This window comes from Alosa pseudoharengus, unplaced genomic scaffold (assembly GCF_046254945.1).
Source record: "Alosa pseudoharengus isolate Yale_2024_CS ecotype anadromous, Long Island Sound unplaced genomic scaffold, YU_APseudo_1.1 YU_APseudo_1.1_scf_7, whole genome shotgun sequence".
NCBI lineage: Eukaryota > Metazoa > Chordata > Actinopteri > Clupeiformes > Clupeidae > Alosa > Alosa pseudoharengus.
This window is the reverse complement of record NW_027468859.1, coordinates 19,277,336-19,298,724: the sequence shown is the minus strand read 5'-3', so window position 1 is coordinate 19,298,724 and position 21,389 is coordinate 19,277,336. Positions and strand designations below refer to the sequence as shown.

At 44.3% G+C, this 21,389-nt stretch overlaps 1 protein-coding gene across 1 annotated transcript in view; it reads right to left on the bottom strand.

Annotated features, from left to right (window-relative positions):
* Positions 1–16,714, bottom strand: part of LOC143110454 (mannosyl-oligosaccharide 1,2-alpha-mannosidase IA-like) — a 122,532-nt gene extending 105,818 nt beyond the window's left edge. Inside the window, exon 1 of the mRNA XM_076273350.1 lies at positions 15,978–16,714. Coding sequence (XP_076129465.1) covers positions 15,978–16,478 — 501 coding nt within the window. The 5' untranslated portion in view covers positions 16,479–16,714. The remainder of the gene's footprint in view (positions 1–15,977) is intronic.
* Positions 16,715–21,389: the final 4,675 nt, after the last annotated feature.

Below are 21,389 nucleotides of genomic sequence, written 5' to 3'. Positions count from 1 at the left end.
TTGTACCAGCAGAGAGAGAGAGAGAGAGAGAGAGAGAGAGAGAGAGAGAGAGAGAGAGGGTTGAGTAGTGAGATGAGCTCTTTGCAGATCTCTGAAACTAACAGAACTCCTACATCTGCCAAGGCTTCAGTGGCACTCTGAGCAACATGTAGATCTAAAGGAACGAATCACTCAAAACTTGGCTCAGCAACTCATCTTGGCTACATGATCTGTTCAGCTGTCATCTCAGCATGCTGGTTATGCTCCTCTTCCTCTACTCCACACAGAGTAAAAACAATGACTGGCACCCCCCACTCGCACTTATTGCCACACACACACACACACACACACACACACGCACACACGCACACACGCACACACGCACACACGCACGCGCGCGCACACACACACACACACACACTATGCACACACACGCACACACACACGCACACACACTTGCGCTTATTGCCCCACACACACGCACACACACACGCGCACACACACATACGCACACACACACACACACTCGTGCTTATTGCCCCCCACACACGCACACGCACACACCCCCCTCAGTCACGCTGAAAGACTCTGGGCAAAAGCATCCGAAACATTCCCCAGATACTTCCCACAGGGTCTAACGCAGTGTTTCACAAACTTTGTGCGACCAAATTCACTTCAGATATAACATGCAAACACCAAATACTGCCCAAAACGTTGATGTTTTAAGTCAAGGGTTCTCAAACTTTTCTATGCCGGGCCCCCTCAAACCATTCTACAGTTCTCTGGATCTATATTTACTCCTAAAATGCCAGCTAAAAAAACCTATAGAATCCTATGGCATTCTAGACTAAATAACCTTATTTCCTGAGGGTTTTCTGAAAACATACTAAAAATTGTCAACGTCTACCAAAATGTAATATCTAAGCCTCTGTAGCACCTAGAAACATGAAATAAAAAGCATGCTGTGCTACGCAGCATCCAGCGGGAGGGTCAATGTTGCGCTACGCAGCATCCAGTGGGAGGGTCAATGTTGCATCATGCAGCATCCAGCGCGAATGGGTTAAGGTTAGGGTCTTGTTTCCTAAGCAGTTTAAGGCAGTAATCAGTGTGAAGGTGCTACAATGCTACACTACTAATTACTCCAATGGCTTCCATTGCCGAACATGGGAATTAGGACAAGGGGTAATTCCGCCACGGCCATATTCCCTGATGGGGGGGTTACTTTAAGCACTCCACAATGGAGATGAGATCAGTGCAGCATGTTAATAGCAGTCGTCGACAGCTAACCCCCCTTCATACAGGAAAATCAATCACTGAAGACAGCAAGGCGGGATGATCTACTCAGCTATGATTACAGAGCACCTTCGGAAGAAAGGCTGACAGAGAGAAAGAAAGAGAGATAGAGAGAAGATGGAATGGGAGGGAGAGAGAGAGAGAGAGAGAGAAAAAGATGGAATGGGAGGGAGGGAGAGAGAAAACGGAATGGGAGGGAGGGAGGGAAAATCCTCCAAGTGTGGCGGCATTATACCAATGTGATCTAATGAGGGCAGTAAGAGAAGCTCTGCCCTATATTCAGTCGTTCGCTAATCAAAAGGAGTGTTATGAATGACGGACGGGGGCAGAGATGGAGGGATGGAGAGATAAAAGAGGGAGGCGTTACAGGTCTGTCGTTCTTAAAAAAGCTGTAGGGATGTAAGGTGAGAAGCTCGCCCTGAAACGAGAGAGGAGATTCTCTTTCATGGAGAAGCTAAGCGGAATTGCTCCTTTCAATGCCCAAATGTAAAGGTGGTGGTGATGTCCAAAACCAAAATCCAGCATGTCATAAAAGCACCATAGCAACAAATGCTACTGTCATTGCAGTCATTTTTGATGCCGCTCAACAATAAACAGCAAAACATGTGGCTTGTGAAGATAAGGCTAAACGCCATAAATCACATGTTTAATGTTTCAATGGAACAAGGATAACTGGTTATTGCTGATTATAATCCATTTTGAGACGACGGGGGACACGAGAGAGAGAGAGAGAGAGAGAGAGAGAGAGAGAGGGAGAGAGAGAGAGAGAGGGAGAGAGAGAGGTGTCCATCTGGGCCTAGGAACTCATGCATCTCATGGAATAGCCTACTAAATACTAAATATATGTGCCATTTAGGTCATCATGCCCAGCTCCCAGGGGAGACTTCAGTCTTACAGGACAGACATATGGTCAGACTACTGTACACTGAAGCAGGGCCACTTGAAGCCGCAGATTTAGGCCTGGCTGGTGCTGCATAAATTGGCCCTAAAAATATTACAACCAACAGAGCCATGTGTTGCTACAATAACTCTTTTGGGCTTTTAGAGCGGTGAAGAGTCTATAGTCAAGGTCTTTTTTTTTTAACCCTTCACCAGGGGAGTTTTTTTTTTTTTTTTTTAAACAAAACAAAAGATTCTGTTTTGCATCAATGTAATTAACCCAGATATTCTTTACAACATTAATTTTCCAACATTCCCGTCACACCGGAGAAGCCATCTGACTGCACTGCAGGTCTCTGGACGGTACAGCTACTTAGTGATGGATCGAACAATGGTGTCACTGTATCAGTGTCTGTGTCCCCTAAGGCGAGGGCTGTGCTCAAGCATGTCATAGACTCAAACACGAGGAGCAGAGAAGCCCCCCCCCCACCCAACAGCCTATCCTTTCCTGTCAGTACACACCATGATTGTGTGTATCATTGACAGACGAGCAAAGACCACAGTTAATGACCATGTGTGCAAAAGGAGACTATTGAAGAATCGGTTACTCAATAGCAGTTTCAATACCTTTGGGGGAAGTGTGTGTTTTGGAAATGCATGTGTATTTGCGTGTGTGTGTGTGTGTGTGTGTGTGTGTGTGTGGGGTTTTGAATAATGCAGATCAATGTACTGAGGTGGACACTGAGTGACTTTTGCTCAGACAAATGAACGTCCAACTTTCATGACTCACTCTAATACGCATGCACATATGCACGCACTCACGTCAGAGTTTCTGCTAGAAAAAAATGGTGCCGGCAGAGGTTTCGTTTTCCGGACATTTTGATGATATGCCGGTCAAATATCCTATTATCCCTTCTTAATTAGTCAAATTGAGGAAAACTGGAGACAGGCTATGTAGCTTAAAGAATGACATAATCAGGCTGTATAGAAGAGTCCGCTTCGTTCGTTGTTTTAAAAAGGCTACGTTGTTTGTTGCTGCTACCCACGTTATCTCCAGTGGTGACTGTTTAACTTACACAGATGCGCACACACAAGAATGAGCGCTCACACCACTACCCCCTAATGCTATGCCTCTTTATTTGATAACAATACATTAAGAAATGTTTCCTATTCTGGTAAATGTTTAGTTTCTTTTTCTTTCGGCCGCGGTTCAATGATACCGTTTAATTGTGCCAGAAATTATCTGCGGACCAGTAATCGCCTCGTCGAGGAGGCCCTAACCCTGCAGATCATAGACAGAGAACGCATAGGCCTACTGTATGCTTTGGGTAAAGAACACTTTGCATGTCCAGTGTACACGGAGAATGACAGTGTCTTGGAGCGGCCGCACCCCCCGCAACTCCACTTCCAATGTCACTGATTCCGACAGATATGCCCGACACTTCTGCTTTTTATCTGGTGGTGGTGGAGTTGACCGGACATCTGAGGCCTCAGACGTTACCAATTTATCATCATCTATCGCGTCGGGCCTCTGAAAAAACTTTTAAGGCTAGTCTGCCTGGGCCTGGCCATGTTTGAACCGCCTCACTCATTTGTTCGTTGTTTAACATGGACGTTTTAAGCGTGCGCTTCCTATTTGAAATGCAGCATAGGCTATGCATGTTGTTTAATAGCTTACTTTTCAAACGGTAGAGCCTGTTCATTTAAAAACATAGCCAGAGGACGTATAATATAGGCTTACATATTAAGGTTTATTCTCAAATTCAGATTGCGTTAGGGGACGGGATTATTAGCCAATTTCAATCGGACAATTTGACCGGAGAGATTTAATTTTGTCGGACATTTAATTTTTTTTTCCGGCCAATGTCCAGTAATTACCGGACAACGGAAACCCTGACACACGTACCATCTTACTTTACATTTGTCCAGGCACCCGAAGAGCGCACACACAAACACACACAGAACAGACGGGTGCAAAGCCCTCTTGCCAGGGCAACTGAACCCACTGGAAACAAAGTGCCCACCTGGTTTGTAACGAACATGAGCACATTCACACACAATTCAATTGTACTCTTTTATCTCTTGCCAACACAAACCCAGGCTGACACACATGCTCTCTTGGTCTCTCTCTCTCTCTTGCTTTTCTCAACTCCCCTTCAAGTACACACAGGGCAGGCTCAAAAAACGTAGGTCCCCTGCCACTCTACACTTAATTATTCACGCACGCATGCACGCACGCACGCACGCCTCCTGCCAAAGTCAGCCTTCCAACAGACATTACGGACACACATCTGGGATGTGAAGAGCAAAGAAAAGGCAGGGTTGTGCCCACCTGGCTCTTTGATTGTGTGAGCCACATACCCACTCCCCATGCCAACAGCTATGCCAGTGCAGAGTGCCAACAATAAGATGCCATCTCATCTCTGCTGCTGTTACCCGCACTGTTACTGTTTCTGTGTGGTGCTCCATTTCAGTTCCACAACAGTTCTAGAATCAGTAGATGTAGTGCCGCATGCCTATTCATAAGGCCTCTCTAACACCTTTTCTAGAATCTGTACACTGTAGTTCCATTCATTTGCAGAACAACGCTGATATTGTTTTAAATTACATAGACCTATATTCTAATAAGATATCATCAAATGTTAGTCAAATATATTTCTTCATGCTCTGAAAATCAAACCCTCAATATCTGGTTTAGGGCTGAAATTAGTAATGTCTGCTGTGTCATATTAACTACTACAAGGATCAATTTACATTGGCTATTTGGCACTATAGTAAATTGGGATCAAACATAAAATAACTATATAAAATACCATGATGCCTTGTCCCAAAAAAAGTTGACACAAGAAGCAAAAGTATTAAAAGACTTTTTAAAACTTCAAACAAAGAATATGAAACATGGAGCACTCACTGAGAGCTCTTGCAAGTAAAGCAAAGTATTTAAATTCAAAGATCAAGTAAACTGTCTATCTTTTTTCCCTCTTGGTGAAAATGAAGCATAACAACATTAAACATTCAGCGGCAGAGTGGCCTGAAAAACAACACTCTCCCAAAACACTTCCATTTAAAACTGTGCTCTTATCGTGAGAAGAAATATATTTTTCATCAAAATCTTGGTTGATGAAAATCTTGGAGAAAAAAAACCCTGCAGAGGAATAGGAATCCATAAAAAATGAATAAGATTTTTAAGAGCCCTAAGACAGTCAACTGAGCAATCACAAACTCTCAAAAAAAAATGTGCGTGTTCTTACTTATGCAGGAAGTACGTCGAGCTATGTTGATGGCTAAACGAGCCATTACACTGCCACCATTAAAAACAGAGCACACGAGAATCAATCTACAGACTTCTGCCCAGATCAGGCTCATAAATCCTTACTGCATGGAGGCCTTTTTAGCATAACGTGGTTTAATCAGGAAATCAATTACTACTCTCACAGCACTCCTGAAGAACCCTTTTTGTCGTTGTTATGGCAACTCTACATAAACATAAATGGTTCTTAACTTTAATAAAGTTTCCAAGGCTTGGAATTACATGTGCTAACTTCTCGTGTTGACTATGTGCCTATTCATGCTACTTCAATAAACAAAGCCTACACTGCCTTATTTAGTAGTGATTGAGAATGATGTTGGTGTGAGTCTGAATTAAGAGTGGGACATTTTTGGCTGGTTTAAAGGCAGAGGCCCAACCTGTGCACATTCAGAGTGTGTGAAATGCATATGCCGAAAAGGGAACTGGTGTCCATTTTAACAGTGCTCGCCACTCGAGGGTTCCTTTCATACAGGGCCTGTGGTGAAATGAATATCTTACGGGGAAGAGAGAGATACGCCCAGAACCTAGAAAGCAAAAGCCCTCACACATGCAAACTGTACACTAAGCACCACACATACACACACACAGTACACACACACACACACAACTCATAAAGTGCCTCAGTTCAGTGTAAGCCCAACGGGGGCCACGGAAATAGCTGGACCTCATGTTACCCACCGTCAGAGCGTTTATCTTCATGCAGTCCACATCCTTTCATCTCACTCACACACACACACACACACAAACACACACACCATGAGGCTAAGAGCAATTTGTGGGGAACCATCCGGCCCACAGACCCCCATCCAGCCTCTTACAACACCACCATGTTTTACAACAGGCAGATGTCTCTGACCACACCACTTAGGACTGTATTCTGTGGAGCCCCAGATCGGGCGACAGGGCAGCTCAGAGTCAAATGTGTGGTCAAGCAAGTGAGTGAAGTGGCTAAAACGACGGCAGGACACACACACACACACACACACGCACACACACACGCATACACACACACGCACACACACGCACACACGCGCACACACACGCACACACACGCACACACACGCACACACACGCACACACACACACACACACACACGACGTGAGTAGGCTAGTGATTTTCAGCATCATTGCAATACAAGCGGGGAAACACAAGGCATGGCTTACAGTCGTCTGGGCAGGCGGACGGACGCACGCAGCCACTGACTAGTGCTCACCCTCTAACCATGGATTGAATAAGCACATCTCTCAAATCAGTCGTCAGACTCGAACGAATGAAGCTGCTCGCTGATTAAATGGAACACAGGAAGCTTCCAGAGAGGCTTTTACGGACCCAGACAATCAATCCGAGAAGACCTCTATATAGCGTTCAATTCCATCCTTCTAAACATCCATCTTTCTGAGTCACTCACTTCCTCCATCCACGTCTCCTCTATGTCTGTCCATACTCTTCTCTACAACAACCCTTCCACCCAAACAAGCATGGAAACTAGCACCAGCTGAATGCTACTAAAATATGAAAGTGGCTGGTAGACTTCAGACACAAAGTAATAATTTAATATTGAGTGGCTGGTGAATTTGACCAAAAATCAATCTGCGAGTGGCTGGTAGATACACATTTTTAAAATGTAATTTCCACCTCTGCACCAACCTACCCAGCCCAACCACCACCCCATTCCAGTGTCCCTCACTGGTGCCCGCTGTACCTCTCTTGGGGCAAACATGCGGGATGGGCCCGTGTTTTTGTTCCTCTCGCACTACTGAGGCATTTGGTATGCAGCACACAGCTCCCCCAGAGATTCTCTCTCTGGCTGCCGTGAGGCGTAGAGGGGAGAGGATTACTGAGGAGTACCCGGGCGGAGCTCCACTAGGCCTGCTGCACTGCCTCCAACCACCAGAGCTCCATGGAGGAAGAAGAAAGGGGTTAGGGGAGAGACTGGAGACTTAAAATGGTAGGCCAGGAATATCCAGATAAGCTAGTCCAACCACATACTCCAGGCAGCAGTTAGAACCTTTGGTAAAAGAGTAGTCTGGGAATATGTTACTTGGCTAAGACTGAGAATGTGACGAACATCTGATTAGCAGTGAGAATCCTCAGAAATCAAAATGAGTTTTGCATACCATTTTTTTATTTTTATTATTTCATGTAAAATACAGGTACAAATGTTTAGGTTTAATGTAAGTCATAGTAAGTCTTCGCTCTTGACTGCAACCATTGCACTTAACCTACCAGCAATTTCCCTTTAATTTTGAGCCTAAGTCAAGGCTAAGGTTTGACAGAACTTCAGTTACCTTAAGATTAATCCTTTATCTACAAGTAATTCCAATAGAGTGAATGTGTTTGAAACACATCCCGACTATGGAAAACAAATAATCAATTGTGCAGAGGGAAGGTTCACAGGTAATTCAAAGAGGGATTTATCACAGTCTACCTGTAAATCAGGCAAAGCTTTTCACCACACACTTTCCCTGAAAAAAGCAATATGCTCTCTCTCCAAACTGAAAAGGGGCCCCCTTATTGACTTGACCTTTCTATTTGTTACTGGAAACACTGGAATCATTGGAATCAGGTTTGGCCCAATCAGTTGACACGAGGTTAACTAATGAGTGGCTTGTGAAAGGCAAATTGATTTTCGCTCTCCCATTTCTCTCTTCTTCTACGCCAAGGCTCCCATTCCTTATTTGCTTAACAGCCTCGAGTGTCAAAGCTAAAGAGCTGAAGGCAAACACCTTTTAACCCTCCAGACAGCCAGTTGGTTTAGGCCCCAATGAGTATCTGAGCATTAATCCTGCACAAAATGAACGAAGAACTCCTTGGGCGGAAGATAAACAGCAACATTGATCTGATATGGTGGAGTGGTGGAGTGAAGGCATTTTAACACAATTAGGGAAAACACAACCCCCATCCCTCTTAACAGACTTTGGAGTTTAGTAGGAATCAAAGCCAAGTTTGGCAAGAGCGATTCTGGCAAGTCCAGCTAGCCTAATGGGCTGTGGCCCCATTCTGCACCAGAACTTCATCATGTGTGTTGTCTCTGTGCTACAGCATGTTGGCTTCTTCACACACCATTATGCTTTGGTGTGGGGTTGAATGGGTGGGAAGGGGGGGGGGGGGGGGGGCAATAATAAATTATGTCCAGGCTAGAGTAGCCTCATCAGTGTAAAGAGCTGTGATTGAAAGCCCAATCTCTTACCACACACCACAACATGCTAGCGAAACTGTACATCTTCAATGTAAAGCCATTAAACTCTCCTCCTCGAGACTGTGTGTGTATGTCTGTGTGAGTGTGTGTGTGTTTATGTGTTTGTGTGTGCGTGTGTGCGTAAGGGAAAAAATATACCAGTCTTAACAAAAAAAGCTATTTTTATATCCAACACAAACACTTTGGATTTGCCACTCTGATCTGAACTGATCCGCGGAACTGAATTCTGGCTTTGTGTCAGTGGCTCAGTGCAGATGTCAGAGGTCATACCGCTTATTCAAATGGGTCTGACCTGAGACCATTCACACTGCCTTGATTCTGTGCTCAGTCTGTTCCCCATAACATGGACATGTGTGTGTGTGTGCATGTGTGTGTGCGTGTGTGCGAGTGAGTGAATATTTGACGGGGTGGGTGGGGGGCAGTGTAAGAGCAAGAAGAGAGGAAATGTAGAGGTGAAAGAACAAACAAACTCAACTCTTCCTTACACTGTTACAGCCTCTCATAGCCTTCATCCCTCCTTCCTTCTCTACCTCTTCCATTTCACTATTTCTCTCTCCATCTCTCCTCAATCACGCGCTCTACCTTTCATGTCTTATTTACAAGGACGAAGGAGGGAGAAATAAAAGGATTTGGGCTGAATTATTTAGAGTGTGTACTTACTTTGCTTTCCTTTCAAAAATATACAAATAAATAAATCAAAAGTAGGGGAGAGATTTCACTGGCAAACATCGCCATGCAACTTCCCTAGGCAACTACCCTAGGCAGGCCATTAAAAAGATAACACACAAAAACAAAAAGGCATCACAGACAAACGCAATCAATCTCTGAGGCAAAGGGTGTGCTCAGTTCTAGATCGTTCCATTAGTTTACATTATCTCTTCTCTGGGATGCCTTTACTGCATCAGACACACAACAAGCTGCCCTACAGTAAATGCGCAAACATAGGACATCAGTCTTGAAGCGGAGACAAATGCCTGGCTGAGGAGGGACGCAGTGTAATTTGCTAATCAGAGCAGAACAATAACTTGGCGATCTCCGCCGTCATCGTCGCTCGGTTAAGATATCACTGTCGCCAAGGGCTATCAGTGTCTGACCTCTACTGCAAAAAGCTTGCTCCGAGCCGGAGATATGACACTGAGCGGTCGTGGCGTTCCGCTATTAGACACAACAAAAGAGCCCTTTGAGCTCTCAAGAGACCCAGGACCCGCGCTTGTGCCACGCCATCTCAAGTTCCCCCCAACGTACCGACGGATGTGAAAGCTCCTTACCAATGTGCTCTGGTGGTGAGTGACAGACAGACAGAAGATAGGGGGCTAGTATGTTCTGAGCTCTGGACATGACAAACGATCCTCTGCACAAGACTGACGATGAGAACGAATGAGGAGCCGGCAGCCAGACAGCTGACAGCAGTGGAGCTAAGGCCAGCTGATCCCGGGAAAGCGCTGTCATTCCCACAGCTGGTGCAAACTCCTCAGGTGGTGTGCGTGTGTGTGTGTGTGTGTGTGTGTGTGTGTGTGTGTGTGTGTGTGTGTGTGTGTGTGTGTGTGTGTGTGTGTGTGTGAGAGAGAGAGAGGGAGAGAGAGAGAGAGAGAGAGAGAGGCAGACAGAGGCAGAGAGATGTCCTGCAAGTTAATGGGCTTTAACAACCAGCCCAAAAATACTTACTCACAAAATTCCCTGCAATTTGGCTCTTTATGAAGGCGCCATGAATGAGGCCCAGTGTGTAGCAGCAGATGTGCACATCAGCAGCTTCACACCTCCAACCCACCCCCACATGCAACCTAACCAACAATAGCCTCAAAGAACTTCAAATGCAGAAGCCTCACTCGCAGGCCAAAGAAACCCTCCAGGGCCTGAAGGGCCGAACCCAGACGTCTTTCAGTCTGGTTGCATTAGCCCCTGAGTGAGAGCAGTCAAAGACTCCAGATCCATTCAATCAGGAACCATCTGCCCAGAGAAAGGCTCTTCCCCAGCTCCGACAGAAGCCTTTGGTTTTGGTCATTCCCTGCTTTACCCTCTGAGTGAATAGGAGCGATCTGGGGCTCTCCGCACAGCACTGGTGCAAGGCCCTGATTTGCAGGTGGACTGTAAACGTGGACGAAATTCAAAACGTGTACACGCCACGGCCCACCAAATTAAATTCTGGTGGGTTTTGTTCTAGAATTCCATCTTTAGGAGGTTAAGAATAGGGTGAAAAAAGAAAAGATTTGATCTTAACGCAGTAAGAACTTAAGCCCCCCCAAGCTTTATACTGAATCACTGAAGGATTAACCATTGCGTCATTCAGCCAATGCTCATGCTTTACATATCTCAGATCGCCACCAATAACTCCACCGCCAAACACTTCAGAGTGGCTCACGTAACAACAAGTGCACCATTACTACTGACGAATTCTTAACCAACTAACATATTCCGAGATGGTCAGACAGTAGTCTGGATGGCCAACCTAAGAGGTGGTAAAAAGAAGGAAATGCTGACCCTGTAGCTAATGATCACTGGAAATGGAGACAACCACTAGAATTCTGCATCATTAGAGTGTGAGTGTGTGTGTGTCACTTCACCTATATACAGACAATCTACTGAAAGCTTACCTCTATTTAACGTGACTAAACTATGGGGGGCTTAAGTCAAAATGCATCAGCATGAATCAAACCAGACTGTGCGAAAAGTGGTGTGACTTTAAAATTATACCGATTACGTGCAGATGAAATCAATTAAAGCTCACCCAGAAGGTATAACTGGAAAATCATGTCATGTGAAACATATTAAAATACACCTCTCTCTAATCTGTCTATTACATGAGAGAGAACGAGAGGGAGAGAGAGAGAGAGAGAGAGAAAGGATGTGAAGTATATTTCCATGTCTACAAAACTTTCAAATCATTAAATTCTCCATTCAGCCCTATAGCAGTGATCTCTCCTACTTTCACTAGAAGCAGTGGCCATTGACGCAGTGAAAAGTCCTTTGACAGGCCCCAGTGGTGCGGTCATGAGTGGGCCTAGTGGCACGGCGGTGGCAGCTCACTGAGACAAAGCTGAATCACAGCCTGCCTGCTTGCACCTATTCTCTCTCCCAGCTCCCACAAAAGGAAAGTTCTTGACATCAATTTGCACACACAAAGCAATTACGCCTAAAGGTCAAGAGCCAGAATGGCAGGCTCGAGAAGTGTGTGTGCGTGTGTGTGCGTGTGTGTGCGTCCATGTAAGTCTGTTGGCTTTTATGTCTGTGTGTGGGGAGAAAGTGGGGGGTCTGACTGTGTGAAACTATTAAGTGCTTCAGTCAATTTCTCAGTACCCTGAATGATACTTCTCCAATGAGTTCAGTCACCTTTCATCACAAGTTCAACATTTTGGCAAATCTCAACTGGAATGCATTTTAGGCGACTATTCTGAGAGCCTATAAAGTTAGATGAAGAAAGTAAATGATTGAGGAGGGGCATGTGCGATTGAATGATAATAACCACAAGACAGGAAGTGAGCATCATATATCTTTGTGGTAAAGGAAGGAAGCTTCTGAATTCTCAGAACAACGCATGCGCACACGCAAGAGAGAGAAACTGAGAGAGAAAGAGAAAGGAAGTGGGGAAGCAAAGGAGAGAAAGGGATGACGCCAGGGAAAAAAAGAAGAGGGTTAAAGTGTGACACAGACTGGAACTGGGCCTGGAGATGTGTTTGTCTTGGCTCTACCGGTTTCCGTAATGTGATTAACCCCGATGACTCCAACCGAGGCACCTAATCCCACCTGCGGGAGGCCTGAAAGAGCGGGGCGGAAGGTCTTCAGTGCGTGTGCAGTGCAGTCTCAAAGGCAGCGCCTGTCATCACAAGAGAACTCATCAGTGTCAGTAATACTCAAAAAAAAAAACGCAAAGCATCTTGGCGCTTGTATCGCACATCTTGGCACTCTTTGTATGACGCATACAGCTTAACACTGTACCTTTAATGTAGCTTGATTGCTTTAAGTCGCTTTGGACAAAAGCATCAGCTAAATGACCACATGTGTAACATATCCATGCATAATGATCACGCAAAAGATTGGATAAGTAAGGGATAATGTATAGAGCGCTGGTCATTATTGAATTTCCCCTAGGGATCAATAAAGTATCTATCTATCTATCTATCATCTGTTGGGAAAATAAGTCCCGACAGGGCGAACTACACTTGTTCCGCCCTGAAGGGACTTATTTTCTATACATTCTATACATTATCCCACTTATTACACGCCTACTTGCCAAAACAAAACAATAAACTCCCCACGATATGACTCTTTAGCCTACATAGCCTAGGCTATAGCCTATTTGTTACCGTTCATCGTGGCTTTTGCTGATAATGGTTAGCCTATGATCCTTTTGACCACGGGCCTGTTTCCTGAAAGTGCTTGCATTCAACGGCTGTGGTCACTGAAAAGAGAGAGTTTGTAGATCTCACTTAAAGGTGGCACAATCATTAAGGAAATGCACAGCAGATCACCAAATCAGCCACTGACGAGCCATTCTGCTTTCCAGGACAGAGGTTCAGGGGCACAGACCTACTCTGACATTTAATAAATAACATACAGATAAGCACGGTCATGGAGGTCAAGCCTAGTAGGCCTCTCTGTCCAGAGGAAAATATGGCCTGTGTTCAAATGTGCAAGGGGAGGGGGGGATGCTTTTGTTTGTTATGGCAACATTTGAGGGTGCTTGTTGGGAAACCACAGTTCAATCAGTGAGAGTCATCAGCTGGTGGGTGGGTAGGTTTTTTAAAAAGAAGAAATCAGGAAATGGTTATGAAATAAAGACTACGCAATAATAACTCTTAAAAAAAAAAGCCTAAGAACTGCACACAGACATAGATCACAGACCTTGCAGAAAGCAGAACATGCAGAAATGAGGGCTACGTGTAGATGGGCTTTTACTCTCACATCCTGTAACCTATACAGAAAAACACAAACATACTTCAAAAGCACTTAGAGAGAGAGATATGGCTGGCACAGAATGAATAGGGTGGCCCTCCAGATAGCAGTGCCTAATGAGGAGGTCAGGGCTGGACAGGGATCCAGAGGCACAGGGGTTTTTTCGCTGCTTGCTTGTTTCTGCAAAGCAGTGTTGGACCATCCCTGTGACCTGCCCAGTGGCTGGCACAAATCTCTCTCTCACACACTGACATTCTCTCACAAATATACAAGCTCATATCCACCATCAAGCTCTCTCTCTCTCTCTCTCTCTCTCTCTCTCTCTCTCTCTCTCTCTCTCTCTCTCTCTCTCTCTCTCTCTGACATTCTCTCACAAATATGCAAGCTCATATCCACCATCAAGCTTGTGTCTCTCCTCTCTCTCTCTCTCTCTCTCTCTCTCTCGCTACACAGCCTCTCTGACTCTCACAAATTAGGTGAGCTCATATCCAGTCCCTCAGCCTATCCATGTACACACAGAGAGACACCACTCCTATAACTCAGACCAATTCAAACAGTTTTTCATTCACTTGTCCTTATACACACACATTCATACATTATGTGTGTGCGCGACACAAACAAACACACACACAGACACACACACCACACACACACACACACACACACCACACACACACACCACACACACACACCACACACACACACCACACACACACACACACCACACACACACACACACACAGCCAAAGTCAGCAGGGCAGCAGATAAGGGGGCAGCCAAAGTGCAAACAATGCAACAGCAGATATGGCAAAGCAATCTCAATCACGACGGTCCTCAAAACAGACATGCACAACAACGAATGTAGGCAACCTGTAGCCTAGGCTAAAAAACTATGTACATCGCTTGCAAACAAATCTACAGAGAAATAGCTTTATTTCTTCTCTTATTCCACTCACTCATTAGAGAGATTAGTCAGGCTGAATGCTGTAGCATTTCGCGAGTGTAAAAGAACTGCACATAACACTGCAGACAGGCAGCTGTGTTTGTAGCAGCAAAGTGCACAACGCTGTTGGAAAGGCTTTTAGAGGCTACCTGACATCAACCAATGTCTAGTTGCTGAGCACTTCATAAACAAGGACCACTTTGACCACCGAGTTCATCTCATGGTTCGACTTCGACCTCAGGGTATTTATCGAATCAATTACCCTTTCGGGACCATGCTAAAAAAGAAGGAATTTGTGTTGTAATCGCTTGGGTTATGCGGGGCATTGTGCAAGGCTATTATGGATGGCATGCTTTAAAAGAACACTTTTATCTGTATATCGTCGGAAACTGCAACATCACTGTTCTTTCCATTTGTCATGGCACGAGGAATGCAGGCAACCTACAATTTACATTATGATTCCATTTAAATGTGTTTGGTTTCCCAACACCACCGTGAAAAGAACTGGACAACCGTTGGGGACCAGTGGGTGTTTCTGTACACAGTCTGGCACAAGCGGCTACACGGGTTTGACAGGTCTAGGCTACATTTCATTTCCAAAGAGCGATCCAAAAGATCCAGCTATTTCTCTTAATCCAGATTAGATTAACATAATAAAGGCATTTTCCAGCATAATGGCAATGATCATAGTTAATTAGTAGGCCAATTCCAAACTATCTAAATGCACCCAGTGGGTGTAGCAGGATAAAACAACGCATCTGTAGGCTAACGTTAATATCCAGTGATAAAACGCAGACACTTCCATTCTGTTTTACAATGCCATGTAAACCTAGCCTGTAATGGTTATCTACGAGGTCAAACAAGTTATTCTATTTGAAACGTCCTGGCTACTGGAATTATTATTATTCAGTGGCTATGTATTATTATTCTTCAGTGCACATTCTCGATGGAAGACAGGTTTACATCGCTTGCAGGTGTCAGAGCTTGACGAATGAGTCATTGAAAGCCAACTTGGAGTACTGACGTGTCTTTGTATGAATGTGTGGATGTGAGTGAGTGATTGTGGGAGAGAGAGAGAGAGAGAGAGATAGAGACGATATTGACATTTGGAGTGCCAGAAAGTTTAAAAGACAAGTGCCTTATTCAAGTCTCATTCAGTAATGTTTACTACTGACCTGGCAGAGCACTACTGCACAAGCGGACAAATTATTAAATAAAAAGTAAGCCTACTACGAGGGTTATGATGTGACCTTACGTACCGAGTGGGGTAGGCTGGTGTAAAGTAACGTTAGCAAATCAATTAGGCTGTTATGTGTAACCTAAACGTTACTTGAGATGCTGACAGATGTCAGTCAGGTAACGCCAGCTAGCCGACATGGTCATTTGCTCCCATGCTGAGCTAGCATTTTGGTTAATGCTGCGAACTGCTGTGACATTTAAAACCAACAAGAATGACTTAAACAGACCACATAACATAACTTACCTCTTTTATTTTCGCCCTTTTCTCTTTGGTGTCCGGGTCTGAGGGCTCGCGTCCTATTACTCCGGGTGGTCGAACGTATTCAATAATCGGTAGACCATCACCTTTACCGCCTTTAACTACACCTTGGGCAACTTGATCCTTGTCGTTCTTGATGTCTTTCTTGATATCTTCAGGGTGTTTCTGGAGCGTGTCTTTAGCTTCGATTAAGGCATCTTCGTGATCTTTTCTAATTTTAGCTAACATTTTATCAGCATTTCCCGTTCCGATAGAACCACTATCTATACCTGTTCGAGTGGCAGTTTCTACCGACGCCGAGCGGAAGAAAACTCCGCTAAGCAGCTTTGACGAATCCGGTAAGAAGAAGATTGCCCCGAAACATAAAGTGATAAAAGCGCTAAAAACTAACAGCAAAATGAATTTTTCTGTCAGTCGAAAAGACGTCGGACTGGCAGACTTCCTATTCGGGGGCGCCGTGAACGGTAGAAGAGTTGTTACAGGCATTTTCTTTTCTTCGCGTTCAGGGAACCTTGAGCAGACTGAGTACAGTCGATTCGCAAATCGGATAAAGAAAGTATTACGACGGCTCAATCTCTGTTCGTTAGCAGCTACTCTCCACAGTCCATTTACTAAGACCGTTTCCTATCGTGACTGTATATTCGGCTGAAAACTTAGTTATGGTACCGAGTGGTGTCCTGCTGTTTCAACTGTCCATGCTGAACCACATCTGCAAAAAACTCTTCCAGCGTAGTTCACAACGGAAGGAATGGCATGTATGTGTGATTGACAGTTCTCGTTGTCCAATCACTTCGCTGCTAAAATAAAGCGTGTTGTGGGCGTGTTTTCCGGAGGCTACGTATATAGAAAGGAGTGGATGTATGAAACAAACATGACAGGTAGGGCAAGTAATGGCACGTGTTATTGTGAATTTGAACAAATCTGGAAAAAAACAAGTTTTCATAAGCGCTGGTATTTGTGTTTATCATATAAGCGTTGACACTGTCTGCAACATTTTATCAACTTCACCCCGATAGTTAATTTGCTTAGGCTACCAGAGCAAGACCAAAGCTGACTTCTCAGACGCGTACGTTCATCAGTGTTTCTGAGCCATGGTTCTGATGTGGACAGACAGCTGCTTAAGCCTACATGTCCTGTTGGTGGCTCAAGTATCAGGCATAAAGGCTACAGAGAGGATTGGCACTGGCACCTTTCATCAGAGATCAATGTGTATAGGCTATGAATTCATTCATTTTATTTAGCTTATACTGCATAAGAACATTTCTTCATTCTGTTGATCATCCCATTTGTTCTTTCCCGTTAGCCTACATAATTGTGTAATGTAAGTGTAATGTGCCCATTTGTACGTCAATAAATGTAAAAACTTGCACACATAACTTAACTATGTTTTCTTAAGCCTCAATCCCTTGGGGTGAAGAGGTTCAGGCCTGATTGTCTGTCTTGATCTGCTCACTCAACGACATGAAAATGTAGTGGTCTGACCGTCTGTCATGTACAAGAATGTCGAAAAAGTGTGGTCTGCACACTGCAACTGCTCCAAAATATAAACTTTATTAATTTAAAAGCAACGTTTCGATCCCCTTGGATCTTCGTCAGGCCTGCAGACCACACTTTTTCTACTGTCTGACACTATTGTCTGGCACCTGCAGAAAAGTTTACTTTGGATGTGCGCACCCACTCTCTGAAACATGTACAAGAATGTCACCATCTCTGTGGGGTCATCCCTATGTTCCCCGCTCGGGGTTAGAGTTAGGTTTTTTTTTTTTTTTTTAAAAAGGGGTCCTATGTTCCCCGGTCCCATACAAAGCGGGGAACATATAGGTACGCTCCTGTCTCTGTCCTCCTAAATGATGATCCGCAGCACCTGGATACATCTTTTCTGTCCAGTTATGGTTGAGGTTGTTGAGCCTACAGTCGCCTGATTGCTCCTGTGTGTTGTCATTTTATCATGGTTTTCATTTTGAGTTTGGCCTTATTCGGTCCTTGTCATGTTCGAGCTGTTTAATGCACATTTGCTAGTGATCTCATTGAGCAATCAATTATCAATACACCAGGCACTTGGAAGGATTTTTCAGTCAACACAAACCTTTCCGATGGACCATCACCTGTGTTATAGTGGCTTTAGTTGTAGCGCACCTGTAAACACGGACCTGGTTGGGTGTTGCACCTAGTGAATGAGCATGTTAAGATGCTGAAGGATTTGTGTGTGTGTCCAAGTGAACGTGTGAGATGTGTGTTCGTCAGGGGCAGGGGCATTGTGAGCTATGAAACTGAGCTTTTAATAGCCTCATGTGGTTCAGGGAGTAGACATTCTTGCTTCTGTATTTTCCCCTTATAGTAGACAAAATACCTCTGTGCATTGAAATAATATTGACATAAAAAAAAACCTTGCTCTTCTTGATTGGATGTGTGGCATGTGTGTTGGCCAGGGGCAGGGACACTGTGTGCATCCAGAGGGCATCCATGTGAGGATTTCAGGAAAAAAGAAAACTCAGACAGACAAGACAGACAGGTTTAAAGAGGGAAGATTTCATGACCGAGACTAACTGAGCCAAATGGCTGGCGTTACTGTTGTGTGCCATATGTGAAGTGAAAAGGCACAAACACTCTGCTAAAGGGTGTTTATAGTCAGCTATAATATGGAGTCATATTAGCCTGGCGGGCCATCCTATATCATTGAAATGTATAGTCTGGAATCGACCCATTCACCTCGCTTAATCCAAGGGGCGGGCAGAGAATTGTCTTTCAAACTGCATAGGCATGCAATAGGCCAGCGCTACGACCAATCAGAACAAAGAGCAGGAGGACGTATCCGGTCGGCAAAACGGCAAATACATCCTTCTTCGAAAGGAATGACTTAAGTGCATTGTGTTGCTCAACTTTCAAAGAAAAGCACAAGTTCAACTCCTCCAAAGTTGACGCCAACGCCGATTCAAACAACCGCTCTTCGTTCGCCATAGCCACCTTCCTTGTTGTTCACCGTCGCAGGACTGTCGTCATCCTGTTAAGCCCGCCTTAAGACTCTCTAACAAAATAGAGCACTGTGATTGGATGACGTCCATCAGAAAATTCTCATTTCACAGAGTTTCATTTCATCATGATACTATGGACACTGAATAGTTTCATGTGGCTCAGGAAGATGTTCTTGATTCTGTATTTCCCCCTCACGTAACCAGCAAAATACCTTTGTGCACTGAAATAGCATTGACATAAAAACCCTGTCACTGTCACAATGTTACTCATCAAGTGGAAGTAGGGTTTTAGTTTCCATCGTCCACTGGACTGGCCTTGGAAAGAAGAGCTTATTGGCTCAACTGATGAAAGGACACCTTGCCAACATCCGTTTAAGACTTACCAGCACAGGTACCTGTGCTGCAACGTCACTGAGAGTGGTACGGGCATCTGGTCTAGGTGAGGTTTTCTATACAGATCTTCAGAGCTGTATTTACCTAAAGTGTCTGTTACCATAGTACTGTGTGTGTGTGTGTGTGTGTGCATGCTTGAGAAGGTGTAGGTGTAGTATACCTGAAGAATGAATAGTCTTGGAACATAGGAAAGATGAATATGGACAATTTGCTTAAGGTCTGGTCTGGAGATATGCAAGTGCCTATAGGTTTATTGTACAATTAAATAAAACTGTGGATTCAGCTACTGCACATTCACAGCTGCAACTAAATTGAAACTCACCAAACACAAATTAATCTGCAATGCCTGTTTTGTGCCTCTAAAACAAATATGTCTCAAGATTTGACTGCAACAAAATAACCGAATAGGGAAAAGCTGTTCCCCAGGCTAGGCTGTGGCTGTTTTGAATAATCCCCCCTAACATGGAAAGTGCTGTGTGAGCAGGTAGGCTTCAGCTTAATTTGACTTCAAGTTCCACTCTGCAAGCATAAAGATGGGAAGATATACAAAGCGCTCTCTCTCTCTCTCTCACATGCATGCACGCACAAACACACACTCACTCACGCACTCACGCACGCACACACACACACAGACTACACTCACATGAAAATCTTCAGAGTCTTATGCCCATGGCATAAATAAACAAGGCAACCCTCTCTTTCCTCTGCCTGTATCGTCCCTCTTTCTTTCTTTCTATTTTTGTTTTCTTTTCATCATGCCATAAATGACACATTCCAGTGTGTGACTGCTCCAGGCTTGACCAGTCATGTGGCATGTTCAAGGTCAGAAGTAGGGTAGTGTCACGATGGAAGCACACAATGTATAGAGGGCCCACTGACATCTACTGACCATTCTTCCACCTACATAACTTCAGTGGAAGGTTGCAGTGGTATGAGCGAATGAAGAAAGCCATTGTTTTGTTTTGGTGTTTTTACAGGGGGGGGGGGGGGCTATCTTGCAATCATGTTCTCACCGGGGAGGACGTGTCTATCTCCGTTTGATGCTGAGATTACAAATCACACACCGCTGTCTGCAGAAACTGCTCCCACTGTGAAGGGCCTTCTAATACGATCACTGGGAACTGTAGTGTACTGTAGATTCACAACACACACACATTTCTGTCTCTCTCTTTCTCTCTCTCTCATTCACACACACGCACAGGGTGCGATTTGTGTAAAAACCAGGGGGGGGGATGATTTTGAATACGTTTGTAACCCCCACCCCCCCCCCAAAAAAAATAAAAATGAACAAACGATTCATAGCCTAGTAATGTCATGGCTAATAATACCCTATATTATTTTTGCCACCTTTGTAACATTTTAGTTTTAGTTTACCGTGGTGTATGACTTTAAACAGCGAGTGTGCTTGGTATGATGATCAGCTCCTCTAATGCAGGGTAGAACTACGTTTTGACAAGCATACAAATTCACCTTGTTCTTGCCCCATCTGAAATGACTTCTCTACTTTTGCTGCCTCCATCCTTTCTGTATTTGTTGTGTAAAAAAACGTTGTATATGATGGCACTGAAGTCTTAAGTTAGTGAATTGTCTAACAGTGTTAGTTGGTAACCAAATAGCCTACACATTGCGCTACACGCTGCGAAGGCTACGTGCATTCTCTCTCCTGCTGATTTGCGTTCAGTAGCCAAGTGCGTAATATTGCAAAAGTTGAAAAAATAAATGTGTTTATTGTAGCCTACAGAAAATAAATAGCCTATCATACTGTCAGTTAATTGCCTACAGTGCAGTGAAGAGTTTGGAGAGTAAAGTTATAGGGCAACTTGAAGTTTTATGAAAATAATTTACAAACCAGAACATAAAGACCATGAAGCTTCTATTTCTTGCAGCTGTTAAAACACCCGCTATAGTTTAAATACCCACCAACATTCGTTTTTGCAGTACTAGTACAGCGGCTAAGCACCGGAATTGTTCAGTTTTTGCAGAAAGCATGAAACTTGGCACAGTTATACTACTACCCTAGTGATCAAAAATT